This window comes from Aulostomus chinensis, chromosome 11, assembly GCF_037954235.1.
Source record: "Aulostomus chinensis isolate RoL2024-O1b breed Wild chromosome 11, RoL_Achi_v1.0, whole genome shotgun sequence".
Lineage (NCBI taxonomy): Eukaryota > Metazoa > Chordata > Actinopteri > Syngnathiformes > Aulostomidae > Aulostomus > Aulostomus chinensis.
The window spans coordinates 29599363-29614132 of record NC_141330.1 but is presented as its reverse complement, the minus strand read 5'-3'; the positions used below and the strand labels follow the sequence as shown (position 1 = coordinate 29614132).

General features: G+C 43.8%; 1 protein-coding gene and 1 pseudogene across 2 annotated transcripts; both read right to left on the bottom strand.

The window, feature by feature from the left end:
• Window positions 1–23: 23 nt before the first annotated feature.
• Window positions 24–13218, bottom strand: rrp15 (ribosomal RNA processing 15 homolog). Of its 2 annotated transcripts, none has more exons than XM_086219330.1 (5): window positions 13063–13218; window positions 10571–10842; window positions 8869–8966; window positions 8606–8789; window positions 24–511 (listed from the first exon to the last, which is right to left on the bottom strand). In XM_086219330.1, exons 1-5 carry the CDS (start codon window positions 13127–13129, stop codon window positions 395–397), a joined length of 738 nt encoding a protein of 245 aa, XP_086075456.1. In that variant the 5' UTR covers window positions 13130–13218; the 3' UTR covers window positions 24–394. The 2 variants fall into 2 exon arrangements, with proteins under 2 accessions (XP_086075456.1, XP_086075457.1); XM_086219331.1 differs by lacking the exon at window positions 13063–13218 and adding an exon at window positions 12461–12530.
• On the bottom strand, window positions 2214–4252 carry LOC147253951 (uncharacterized; annotated as a pseudogene).
• Window positions 13219–14770: the final 1552 nt, after the last annotated feature.

Here is a 14770-nt window from a genome sequence, read left to right as displayed (position 1 = left end):
ATACACAGAAAAGACATCAGAAATGATCTGTTCAGGTTGATATATTTGCTCCATAAAAACCTGTTAACATTGGGAACTGGGAAAAAGGAAAAATGACTTTCGAAAACATTGATAAATCTAATAAATCATATTTACTGCTTTGTTTCCTTATTATGGACTGCAGAAGAAACTTGGCTGATAGACATCAGACCACTGAAGGTGCCCAAGTGGCACTGCTCTACATCCCCTTCACAGCGTTTGATACCTCACAACAATGTCCCAGAACTGTTCCATCACCACTGCAGAGATGTGCTCAGTAACTCAAACGAGGCCCTCTTCTGACAAGAAATGGGAATTACAACAAAGCAGACGTATGAGGAAGATGAGCCTGTTCCCACTCTGGTGTCAGTCCAGTTCACTGTTCTGTCTGTGCATCGGTGTGGTCTTTGTCCCAGTCTTTCATGGTTGCGCCCATCATGAAGTCATCTCTGAGGACACTCCAAGCAGGTTGGTGGTCCTCTGCAGCAGCAGCCTGTGTGCACATGAAGACAAGCCACAGACCGTTACAGAAGCTCAGACACAAAGCCAGAGACATTTCAGGTCAGACTGCAGCGGCTTGCTCTGACACAAACAGTGATACCCTGTTTTCTGTCACTGGCTTGGTGGATTCGGTCAGTACACGAAACAAATCTTCTAGAGATTGGAAAATAAAAACTAGTGCATCTTTTAATGAGGGCCAGTGTCCTCCAAATACAGTGCGAATACGTTTTTCTGCTCCTCAATGCACCACCCAACATCTGGGCACCAGAAACACAACTTCTTATATGCTGGTTAGACACAGAAGTTGGCAATGTTTTATCATGACTGATCACTCAATACTACCCCTGTCATTCACTCAGGGACCAGAAAAGTACCCATATTTTCATATGATAATGGCTAACATTTTGATTTACATATTGAATGCTGAAGCCTTAATGTGACATGTGTCATTTAATGCCCTTCTTAATTCACCTGAGGGCACAACAGCATCCATCAATAATTACAGCAATGCCTCTCAATCTGGTGGGATGCCACTGAGCAGGTCACAAGGTTGGTCCAGTCCAAAAATGTTGAATATAGTTTTCATAAAGCTCTCTAGCAACCCCTCCACCTGGAGAGCCACTGATGTTGGGGACCATCTCCCGTGGCTCTACCCATCTGTCAATCAGGACGCATGAATGAATGAATGAAGGCTTTATGTCCAACATGAGAAAACAAAACAACAACAAAAATCAAAATAGTCCAGACAACAAAAACAATGATAACATAACATATTTGAAAAGGAGTAGGAAGAAGCAGATGCTTATTAATCCTACTGCTTCTCCTTTGTCTGATCTTTGTTAACCTCCATTATCCTTGCGGCTCTTTTTTGCAGTAGCGATAGTGATTGGAGTGTACATTCATAAGTGTTGCCCCAAACCTCTGCACAGTCATTTCAACATGGTAAAACCAGTGAACAGTAGAGAATGTGGAGTGACTTGTGGTCCAGAATGTGTTTGGCCTTGCTGAGTACTGAGATGCTTCTTGAGTTTATTTTGGCATCTATTATTACACCAAGAAACTTATTTTCATGGACTCTTTCAACATGCACACCTTCTACTTGCACTTGCGTTTCCCTTTCACAGTAACAGACAACATGGTTTTAGTTTTACCTCAATTTAATGATCACTTGTTTCTATCAAACCACCTCTTTCATTTCTACATTTCTGCAGTGATCGTCTCCAGTAGCTCCTTTAAATCCCCCCAGAACAAAAAGTATTTGTGTCATCAGCAAACAATACTAATTTTAATATTTTTGATACCTTACAAATATCATTTATATAAAGGATAAACAGTTTTGGACCCAGTACTGACCCCTGGGGGACGCCACAAGCAATGTCCAAGCATGACGACGTATACTCTTCCAACTTCACAAATTGTTTCCCCTCTCCTAAGTAACTTCTCACCCAGTGCGATACCCCCCCCCATCCCGCTCCAGTTTATTGATTACTATGTTTTTAATATGATCGAAAGCTTCTTTAAGATCTATGAATACTCCAACTGCATGCTGTTGTGGTCTGCTGTGTTTGTAACTTCCTCAACTGATTCAGTTGTTGCCAGTGATGTTGGGATGTTTGACCTGAATCCGTATTGACGGTCAGGAGGTCCTCTATGCTTTTCTATCAATTGTTCTGATCTGTTATTGAATAGTTTTCCTAGAACTGTGGAAGTAAAGAAAGAGGCCTGTCATTTTGAAGTGGTGTCCATCCCCAGTTTTGTACAGCGACACAACTTTAGCTATTTTCATTTTGTTTGGAAATTTACTTGTTTGGAATGATAAGTTTCAGATGTACGTTAGTGGTTCTGAAATCCCCTCAATGACCTTTTTATGATTTTCATATCAATTTCATTACAATCAGTGGATGTTTTATATTTACATTTATTTACAATATCTATTATTTCTTTATCTTCCACTGCTGTAAGGAACATTGAGCTGGGATTCCCATCTATAAGGTTATCATTCCGATCCTCAGATGACATTGGATCAGGGATTTTTTGTGCTAGGTTTGGTCCACTACTTACCAAAAAAAAAAAAAAGAAGAAAAATCACTAAAGCTATGAACCACATCATCCATATTGTCCTTTTTGGTGTTATCAATAAAATATTGAGGGTAACTTTGTTGTCTGGAGCCACTTTTAATAATACTATTTAACACATCCCATATTCCTTTAATATTGTTTTTGTTATGAGTTAATATTTTACTATCGTATTCTTTCCTACATACCCTTATAATATGAGTTAACTTATTTTTATATTTTTCATATTTCTGTTCAGCCTCTTTAGTTCTTCGTTTTATGAATTCTCCTTAGAACTGGTAGGTGGTCACTGATATCGTTGATTCGTAGTCCGCTCACTGTCGTTTTCAATGCCACTGGTGAATACATTACCAGTTAGGGTGGCACAGTGGGCTGTGATTCTGCTGGGGCTGGTGGTTTCTGGATAGAAGCCCATACTTTACACCGTGTTAAGGAATTCCTCAGTGATTTTGTGCTTGTCTGGATTTAGCAGATCAACATTTGAATCACTACAGAGGAAGATAACTTTTTGAAAACATTTCACTATTCAGTTCTTAAATACTTCAATACTACACCTTGGTGTTCTATATAAACAGCTAATTGTCATATTTCTGTTTTTTCTTAACTCATTAGAATCTATACCAATTGAAGTCTGTAATCAATCACAGTTGTCATACATTCTACCACCTTGTAATTCACGTTTTCATCCACATACACAGCCATTCCTCCTCCAATCTTGCTCTGGTTGTCCAGTTAAATTCATAGCCATCCCTTTCAAAATCCATTACTTTATTAGCATTGATCCATGTTTCTGATATGGCTATGACTTTGAATGGTTTCGTGAAGTGACTGAAATATTCCTCGATATTATTGAAGTTTGCATACAGGCTTCTGCTACTGAAGTGGATTATTGATAGTTTGCTATCCGATTTAATAGCGTGATGGTACTGCTCATCTGTGTAGTAGCAGCAGTCGTCGTTGATATTGGAGAAGAAATTATTGTCCAGGTCTATATTGTTTTTCAAGTCCAGAAAATTCTGGTCAGTATATTGAAATGTTCTCAGTTCCAGTTCATCACGATCAGAAATCATTTGAGTTGTGTGATTATTCATTCCAGATGCAGATGAATGACTTCTTTCAGACTGTGTCATGATTGTCAGCTGAGTCATTTGAGCATTCATACCTTACAGTCCGCTTGATGAGGATCATTGGTATTTGTCCAGTTACTCGATGTTTCTGATGACCAAAGCTTTTGCTTGCTGCGTTTAGTTTAATGAAAACTTTACAGTTTGTGGTCCATGTGTTTTGAATTTTTCCCTGTTTTTTTCAAGTAGCGTGCTTTTCTGGCGATGTCAGCATTTAGTTTTGTCAGATGTTCATTTATAAAGACGTTTGATCCTTTCAGCTTCCTTCCTTGTTTTAACGCTGCAGTTTTATGTTTTCTGTTGATGAACCTTATTATGATGGCTGGTTTGTTGCTGTCATTTCTCCGGGGCAGAGGGTGGCATGCCTCGATGTTGTCACAGTCCACTTCAATCCCCCTGGACTGGAGGAAGGCAGCCACCTGTTGCTCCACGGAGCTTGCATCCTGTTCACTGCCCCCCCCGCTGTCAGCGGTCAAGGCGGGAGCATATGACTGGGGTTTGATGCGGAGCCTGGTAACAATCACATCGTTCATCCTGGTATACTACTCCAACTCTGCCACTCTGCTCTCCAGGTGTACGAGACACCGGTCCTTCTCAGCGTTCTGGTTCGGTAAAGCCTTCACCTCCTCCACCAGGTCCAGGATGGATTTCTGCTGCAGTTTGACAGCAGCAATCTCCTCCATCAAAAACTCCAGCGACTTTTATCTCCTCACCTTCCTCGACTGTCAGTGCCTTCTTGGGACGCATGTTGTTAGGTAACGTTATCGTAGTGTCAGCTGTTACCTAGCAGCCCGCTAGCTAGTTTGCCGGCTAGCTCTGTTTGTTCAGTCCATGTTCCAAAAAATCAGCGCCTTAAACCAGGCAAAGTTCAAACCAAGGGTGTCAACAGATAGTCCGAAGGCCGTAATCCAAAGCCAGTAGTCGGAAAACACAAAATAGTCCAAAACCGAGCACCAAGAAATTACCAAACACACACAGCAACAAATAGGAAACAGGAAGTTGACCATCGGTGACATGTTTGCGACTTTGAAAATGCTATAAAATACTGTCTGATTTAGCCATCACTTTGAATCTAAAATGCAATTTGAGACAAGGTGATTAACCATTAAGCTGTGAACCATGTAGGTCCCTAATTATGCAGCACGACTCGTCTGACCCTGGGCTTTTTGTTGTGTGACAGATAGTCATGCTAACTACGGATGCACGATATATCGGCCATGACATCGGTATCGGCCGATGAGTAAAACTGCACCGATGTTAACAACCGATATGTTCTTCCGTGTCTCTCTCTGTGTGGCTGCAGGGCTCTGTGTGTGTGTACCTGCATTGATCATGTCACAGGGTAGTGACGCAGCACAGGAGTGTTGTTTTAACTGAGGAGAGGCTATGCCAGCAGTCTGTACATATTTCACGGTGTCAAGAGAAGATACGAGGATTGCAGTATGCAATACTTGCAAAGCCGAAGTAAGTGTTCCCACTGGACGCAAATTTGAGCATTTGTGCAAACACTTTCCATTCCAAGTCTATGCAAACGCACGAATGAGGCGAATTTTCAGACTGCGATGCGAAATTCCGCCATTCGCTCAAGTTGAAAATATTCAACTTCGAAAAGTTTGCGTCAAGACAGCCAATCAGCGTTGAGGATGTCCCGACATCACGGCTGACTGTGTCACAAGATGGCGGACAAGTTGATTGCGGCTATCTGTGGGAACCCGGTGCTGTATGACACTACGTGTGAAAATTACAAGAACCAGTTGAATAAATTGGTGTCAATTTGTGAGATTCTGTCACCGATCCTAGCTAGCAGGTCGTCAAACTGGCCAGTTGTCATCTGGAAATACCGCTGGAAGCGGCGGTTATCCAGACGCAGCCCCTGGAGGAGCTTGGTTCACTGAGCGGTGAAATTCACCGAGCTGTGCTCGCCTCTAGGTGGTGTTGTTAACTCAGATATGACAGCGATTAGTTTTCCGACGTATTTCAGCCTTCCACAGCAGATACAATGCAACAGTTCTTTGAACATCCATGGTGAAATGGCCGAAAGAAACGTTGCCGGAAATACTCGCTACTCGGGCAGGTGAGCGAATTCTCGTATTCGCACGAATGACACGATGCGAAATTCGCGTTCGATGTGAACACACAATTACCGTTTAGTGGATTGATGATAACTTGAGAGATGAGATGAGAAGAGCTGTGTTGCATGCACAAGAATTTCCTGGACACATACTGGGACAGCCATAGCCAGTGCTTAATCTAGCCGATATTAAGATATTAATCAAGATATGATAGATCAAGCCTTAAACTAACACTGTTAGTTGTGTGTGTTATGAAGGCCCTGCAACTTGAAAGAACAATGTATTTGCAAGTTTTAGAAATAAAGAAAATACATTACTTTCCTATTCACAGTGTTAACATGTTCTTCAGTACAAAATATTGGTATCGGTAAAAATCGGTTGTCGGCCATGACAGCAATATTAATATCGGCTATCGGTATCGGCCAAAATTTACATATCGGTGCATCCCTAATGCTAACCAATCACAGGTGCCCCAGGGCCACTGCGTATACACCCACCGATAACAGCGCACCAAGAGGTGTGGAGTCTGGTCCAAACAGAAGAAGAAAATGACGCACCGCCTAAAATGGTAGTGAATCATTTCCTTCATTATGGTTTAATGAAGCAAGGAATATGTTTTAAACGGATCAGTTTAGTGCTTGCATCACTGCGGACGCTGTCCCAATCTTCCTGTGAATCTCCCGCTCCATACTACCCTCAGGCGTGAACAAGATCCCGAGATACTTAAAGTCCTCCACCTGAGGCAGGAGGGCGAGAGTGAGGGTTAGGTTAGGACTAGAGATGTGTTCCTGGGGGTTAGGGATAGGGATAGGGATAGGGTTATGGCTCCCCTCACCTCTGGTGTCCACCAGCGGGTTCGGTGATTACTGCCACAACTGGCCCCAGCAGTCTTGAGGCCACAGTTCACAACAGCCACCTCAACAATGGCAGAGCGGAACATGGTCCATTCGGACACAATGTCCCCGGGATGCAGTCGAAGCTCTGCCGGAGGTGGGAGTTAGAGATCATCTTGACAGGATCTTTCGCCAGGTGTTCCCAGTAGCCCCTTACTACCCGTTTGGGCCTCCCAGGTCTGCACGGTATTTTCCCCTGCCACCTTATCCAACTCACCATCAGATGGTGATCAGTTGACAACTCAATCCCACATGAGCATTGAAGTCCACATGTAGGACAATTGCGTCCCCAGTCTGGGCGCCATCCAGCACCGTTCCCAGGGACTCCATAAAGGGTGGATCGTCTGAACTGCTGTTCAGTGCATAAGCGCATATAACAGTCAGGACCTGTTCCCTGACCCTAAGGTGCTGGGAAGCAATCCTTTCATTCGCTAGGGCAGACCCTAACCTTCAGGAAGAGAGTCTGTGAACTATTGAGAAGCCCACCCTGGCCCGCTGCCTCTCACCTGGAGCAACTCCAGCAAAGGACAGAGTCCAACCCTTCTCAAGGACTTGGGTTCCAGAACCTGAGCTACGTTTCAAGGTGAGGCCCAAAAAAATCTTATTGTCACTGGGTTGGAGCTTGGTGAGAGCGGTCGCACTCCTCCTCTCTGTCTCGTCTCTCTCTGTCCCAACTTCTATCTCAACTCGGTTTAGCGTACATACACAGTCATATATATATGTGCTTTGTTTAATTCTGATGTGTGCCATTATTACGATCAACCAGTAATAACTGTGACTATTTGTGAGAGCTGTATCAAGCAGTTGAGTGTGTAATTGAATTTTGACCCTTTTCGTCCCTTGTGTGACAATAAAAGCTTCTGGTTCAGACTTCTGGTCCACGAGGACAAGTAATCGAGCTCGGACTGCTGTTCTCATCTTTGTCAATCCTTTATATTTGCTTTAAAAACTTTAAGCTTGCGACATTCACCAAAGTGTAACAATACCAAGGGTTCTTTTGGTGAGGGAATTAATGCATACTATAAAACTATGAAAATTATGCTCACTGAAATGTCTAAATTACCTGATCAAGAAGAACACAAGAGCAAAACAACTTACGACAGAACCACTTCGACAACAGCAGTTGATTAAGGAGGCAGCATACCAGGTCAATAGTGATTGCACGGTGTGTCTTGGAGAAAATATATTTTACTTAACAGAAGTAACCCCATGAAGTCCCTGTCGCAAATCCACAATTATTCTAAATGTCCATTTAAACAAAATATCAGTCCTAAGTTCCAAACCTTTGAGGTCTTTTAAATCCAAGGGTCTGACTTCCAACTTCCTGAGGTCTGCGGATGATAATATAACACAAATTGATCCCTCTTTGAGGAAGAGGAGTTCACTGACTTCATTCTCTCTGGCGTGTGCGCTCACACCTGGGATTCACACCACAATCCAGGAAGTGATGGTCTCAGGCAGCAGTTCCTTGCTCAGAACATTTCATTGGAATTTTTCATGACAAACTGAAAAAATCTAACTTATATGCAAAAAGCTGTACTATCTTTCGCTAGTGAATCATCATTCATAGCAGCTTCCTGCTCTGTCAATCAGCAAGTCCTCTTCCTGCCTGCCTGACATGTCCCATGTACCACTTTGGGATCACAAAGAACAAGTGATAAAGACCCCAACAACCCAACTCTAAAAATAACTATACAGAGGAGACAATAACCATCAACAAAAGGTGGCACATTAACATTCAAACTGTCAATAAGGTTACATTTTTCAGTGTGACACTTGGACATTATCTCACATTATACGCAATCATTGATGTGACAATCACATGCTGCTTGGTGATTGTTTGAACCCAGACTATACCAATGGAGCCACAATTACTTTCTGTCAGAGGTGAGTGATTTCAAAGAAGACTACTATTACTGACCGTGTTGTTTTCCATCTTGACAGCGCTGCCTCCCTCGGTCCTCCTGAGGACATCGATGAAGTCTTTCTTTGAGACAGAGGAAAAGATTTTTGCCTTCTTCCTCTCTGAGCTACCAGCTTCCTTCACTTTGTCATTAATTTGTTTCTGGTGCTTCCTCACAGCATTAAACAGCTGCACCACTCCTCTGAAAGGCACAAACACAAAACAGAATCAGCAACTGAGTGGTTTTCTAAAGACATTTAATTCAGCAGTCAAGGACTCACCTAGTAGCAGTTCTCTGCAGAGCTCGTTCAGTTTCCCGGTCCTTCACCAGGTCGGGTTTCTCTCTGCACATCATCTCCCATACTCGCTTCTTGTCACTCTGTGGCACACAGACAATAAATTCTTGCATTTTGCGCTCACAGATGTCTGCTGGGTTGTCAAGCACCGACATTTGGGCCAACCAAAGAGGTCGAACTTGACTGGTCTGTTTGATTAGTTGCTCAAGTCTGGACTCATTGTTATTTCGCACCTTTCTACCTCTGTGGCACTCAAAGCGCTTTACAGCATCATCTTGTTAACCCGTTCACATGCTGATGGTGAAGCTGCCACTCACAGCGCCAACCTACCCATCAGAGGCAATTAGGGGCTCAGTATCTTGCTCAAGGACACATGGATATGGTTACCGGGGTACATGAGGATCAAACCCCCAGGGTGAAGAGCGTTATCCTGCCTCATTAAACACCTGGGCAGGTAGCCGGGGGCCAAAGGCTCAAGCCAGCGCACCATCGGCAGTCCCCTCATCCATTAGCCCAGGAGAGAAAACCTGTCCCTAACGATTGACAACTCTCTGACACGCCACTGTCCAACAGCCGTCCTCCTAACAGCTGATTGGCTGAAAGCATGATGGTTCTGGTTCTGGCTTCATTCCTGTTCTACTCATCAATGCAAAGCAGGACTATTGGACCAGGTCGTGCATTTCTGTTTTATCTCCCAACGTAAAAATTAAATAATGCTGGTTAAACACATGTTCTGATCACGTGTTACGTCCTACTGCTGATCGAGTTGATTGATTGTTGTAGTGAACAGCTGAGTTGTGCATCAGTGTCAGAGCTGTTGCAGCAAGGAACTGTGGGACAGTTTTGCCTCCTCTCCTCTCCCTCACAGTTTAGAGAATGGAAACAGCTCTTGCCATAGCGGCCACAGAGACACACCACCTCCTGACCCACCGGCTACAACGGCTGCTGCTTTTAGCAGTGGGATTTCATCACAAAGTTACATTCTTTGTAGGAAAGGAACAGATTTTCAAACTGACAAAATTTATTCCAAATATTTTATTTTCAATGCAAGAATATAGTCAAGGTCCTGCTTTTAATGTGATATTATTTGGATAAAACCATTGATTGTTGTATTGATTCCATTATTGCAAAGATTCAGTTTTCTTGCAGCTACAAACCTCAGACCTGATAACCTGAGCTGTTAAAAATGTAGCGTCACTGGAAATATGAGGATGGAGATGTAAACAGCCAAGAAGAACATGGTTGGGACGGCACCAGAATCATGGTCCCCCCTGTACTCCGGCCCAGTTTAGATGTCTGGTTTGATTTCTGAGTGGAAGTCTTGCTGAGTGCCAACACTTGAATATTGAATAATATTGTTATACATCATCAACATGAAAAGGCTAGATTTAAGACTCAGTAGCCATCAGAACTTAATTCAAGTTTCTCAAAGCAAAAACTTGACATTATCTATTTTCATTGCATTCACTTTGTACTTGTTGAAACCCTTCGGACAGCAGGACTTTGCCATGGTTGATGATCCAATATGGAGATCAGATGTCTTGTAGGATCACACTGTCATATTTTCTAACCTCTAGTCAGCCAATCAGTTTGCCCTCTGATCATATTTGCCCCTAAATGATATTTGGGGTAGGGCCTAAGGCCCTCCTGGCCAGGGTCTCTGCTACCAGAAGGTTGGTCCAGTTACCTGCTTCTTCCTGTCCAACTGCTCCTGTCGGTCTGCCTCCTTCTGCTTGTGAAGCTCTTTATTCTTCCCCATAATTCCACTACCCTTCAGGGGGGTTTTCCTCCCCAGGATCTTGGCCATGGCTTCCGCCCATCCGGCGTTGGAATCACCTTCCTCATAGTCCGCCTCCCTCCCTCCTTCATCCCCGTCTGCTTCCAGGCCTCCATGGCCCGACACCTCATGGCTGCACTGCTCGTCGGTGTCTTCAAACGCAGGTCCTGCATTCTGGGGTCCTAAGAGAGCCAGTCAGTGTGTTACCTCACTGGAGTAGCTAGTTACTCTGAAGGGTCCTCGCTGCCCGGATTAAGGGCCAAAAGACAGAGGACATAAAGCTAAGAATGGTGAGATCTGATAGGTGATTTCAGCATTATAAGAAAGAGACCTGATCGATTAATTTTTTCAATCTAGGGCTGAAACGAGTCCTCAAGTAACTCCAGTAAATCCATTGCTAAAATTCGTTTAGGCGAAAACTCGTTTAAATCTGAACTGTACTTTGTTTTACACGTCAGGGTGGGAGTTGGAATTCGGTGTTAAACGACCAAGATTCTTGATAAGCTAAAGTTTTTATATAATTTATGATCACATGGCTGCAGCTTCTCTCCTCCCTGTGTCAGTGCAGTTCCTCCACACACACACACGAGATCAGCGCGCTCCTCTCACCTGTCTGTGTCTGATGTGGTGACTTAATCCTTCAGCAGGAGGTTTTATAGTCGCCCCAAAACCCACCTCACCTTTATTTTTGTTTCCATGAATGTCTAAACCTGAGTGTCCGCCCACGTCAAGCGTGTGTGTGAAACCCTGCAGTGTAGCATCCTGCTGTCTGTCATGAGTGGGCAGAGACAGAGAGCGTCGTGTCTAGAAGGGAACCCGGGACCCCCAAGATGGAGAGTTTGTATTTGGGAATATTCTCAGTCATCCAGGTCATCGTAATTCTCAAGGAAGGATCCAACGAGGCACCTGGAGGTTGAGTCCAGTTGCCTCGTTGGATCCTTCCTTGAGAATGGAGAGTTTGATTACTGTGGTAGAAACAACGACACAAATCTCACGAGACTTGAGCAAATGAAGAGTTTCCTCCTAGAGGACGGAGGAAGGAGCGCATCTCCAGGACTAGAAACTGGTGCGGGGCCGTGTCTCACTGAGGCAGGCCGCCATGATAAAAGACAATTTACTGAGCCAGAGTCACTGGAGCACTGATCCCAGACCTGTTGGCATGGAAAAAGAACTCAGGTCCTTGACGGAAGTAGAGCATGAATACCACAACGTAGAAATACCTCATGACTATGAAACATCTTTCATGTAACTGTTCCCTCTTTTTGAAAAGTCATCATTGTTATTGCTTTGTTGTACTTTAGTGGCTCTCTTATCGGTGCTTCGGTTCCTAAACACAGACGCACAAACTCATGAGAGGAGAAGAAGGTGGTGTGTTGGTGAACCGATCCCATGTAGGACCCTGTTAGTACTTCAGTAACAAGTAAAGTAAAAACAGTCCAAGTAAAGGTACTTTTCTGAGTACTTTTACTTTAGCAGTTCATTCTTGTCCATGGAAGAGACTTGTGTTGTTTCCTCGTCTGTAGAGTACCGTCGCTCTTAAATGAAGCAAAGTCATATAATCGAAGAAGTTTCAGAATTTGCAGCACCTCTCATCTGATTACCTGATTAATAGCCAGGATGATCGATAGATTACTGATTACTAACAGGGTCCACAGCTGCGGGCCCAGTGAACCCCGCCTCTCACCTGAAGGCTGCTGGGATAGGCTCCACCCCCGCGACCCTTAACAGGATAGAGCAGGGGTGGTCAACCATGAGCCATGGAGCCTTCAGCCACAGAGGAGTGTTAATCAGTGGAATCACCTGTTAAAGTGTTGGGTTGGAAGGACAACCTGCATACACACGGCCCTCCATGGCGCATGGTTGACCACCCCTGGGATAGAGGTAGAGGATGGATGGATGATGGATGGAAAATAGGCTGAGCAAATGAGACCATTGACATGCATCTTTGTATCCACTTTGTAGAGGAACCCTAGACGTTCGACAGAACGCAGAATGCTCATAGGGACGCATGTCCATGTAAATAAACCAAGTGTAGGCGGTTGTTTCGGGGAAAACCGCGTTGTAGCTTATATTCTAGTTTAGACAGAGCTGCCAATTGTGTCATGACAAGTGTCGCCTATGATTCATTGAACTGCAAAACTGAATCTGCCGATTTCTGTCGAACTTTACCGAAGTCGCTGCGAGCTGATCCAAACGAAGCTTCGAGCCCAAAGCTGCATCCGTCAGAGGACTAGTTACCAGTTTCACCACTCAGGACTAGTTATCTGTTTCACCACTCGGAGGACTAATTACCAGTTTCACCACTTAGGACTAGTTATCTTTTTCACCACTCGGAGGACTAGTTACCCGTTTCACCACTCGGAGGACTAATTACCTGTTTCACCACTCGGAGGACTAATTACCTGTTTCACCACTCGGAGGACCCGTTTCAGCAGCAGTCCGAACACATGCTGCTAAAGACGCCGCCATTACAGTGTAACCGTGAAAATGCTCCGCGGCGCCCTGTGCCTGTCCAAGGCTGCAGGTTCCGGCCAGAACTTCTTCCTCTTCGGAATTTAAGGGCAGGTGGCATTGCTCTATTGCCCCCTACTGGATTTAGTTATGCGTTGTTCTTCTACACATGACATTTTGCAATGTTTTCAAAAACATTGAAGTTCAGTTTCTTCCACGCATGTGCACACAGAGGAGCCTCCGAAGACCAGGATGTGCCGTTTCTCAGACTTGGCACTGGTCGTTGTCTTTTATGTTGACTTTCATCTTGTACTAAGTGTAAACTGCTATTTGCAGGTGGGGCTGAACATTGTATTGAAGATATAGCTATTTCACAGTCAGTGCAATATCTGTTAAATCCCAAAAATCCCATCATCATCCTCATCATCATTATCATTTCAACAGGCTTTTCATTTTGAATGGAAATAATGTAATTTAATAATGACATGTACACAATGATTACAAAATGATTACCTTTTATATTGTGATTTATCACTATTGCATTCTTAGTGAGGGCTACAAGGTGCAGTGGTCCTCACTGTGGCGTCACAGCAAGAAGGTTCCGGGTTCGAGTCCCGGCTCGGGTGCGGGGTCTTTCTGTGTGAGTCTCCATGTTCTCCCTGTTCCTGCTGGGTTCTCTCTGGTACTCCAGCTTCCTCCACAGTCCAAAGACATCAAGAGGGACCAGGTTAATCCAGACTCTAAATTGACCGTAGGCGTGGCTGGGAGAGCCAATGGTTGTCTGTCTCTATGTGTTGGCCCTGCCATGGACTGGTGACCCCCCCCCCCCCCCCCCCCAGCGACCCTTAATGTAGGAATAAGCGGAAGACAATGAATGAATGCATTCTTTCTGAAAAAATAAAGAAGGAATGAAAGAAAGATACAAGTAGATTTTTCCAAATCATTCCGGCCTATTTCCATTAACCATCCCTAACTTTGCTTATTTAGAGAGGGATAATTAAATGGAGATAACAAGCGGAACCTTCTCAGAACAATTGTGGGGCCATTGTTGAAGGACGTACAGGAGGAAAGCAAAGATGGCATGAGTCTTTCTTCCCTTTGGACTATCTAACCCTGATCCTCTAATGAAAACAGAATCGTAGCAGGTCTAACAGGAACCCCACCATGAGGACGTTCTCAGAACATCCTGCTACCATGTATCATCATCATCATCATCATCATCGTGCCAAATCAAGTTCTATTTTTATAGCACCATTCCTACAAAAGCAGTTCAGAGTACTTTACATAGAAAACAAAAAAAGAGCAAAAATGTACCTAATACAGTACACAGAGATCCATAAATACACACATACAAATACACAAATGTTGTGTGTTAATTTATAATTAAGTGGAACTAAAAATAAAAGTCCTAAATTTGAATTCACCTCACAGCTACTTCTCTGCCTCCTCATACTTCCTGTTTTTGATCATGTGACTGAAGTTCCATGACACCTAGTTTACTATATCAGGAATAGCTCAGCAATGAAGAATTTATCAATGCAAAGCACCAGTTGGACTACTGTGTGTGTGTGTGTGTGTGTGTGTGTGTGTGTGCGTGCTTGCTTGCCCGCCCATGTGTGAGTAATCATTTTCACATGATCAGTTTCTCAGAGAGAGATT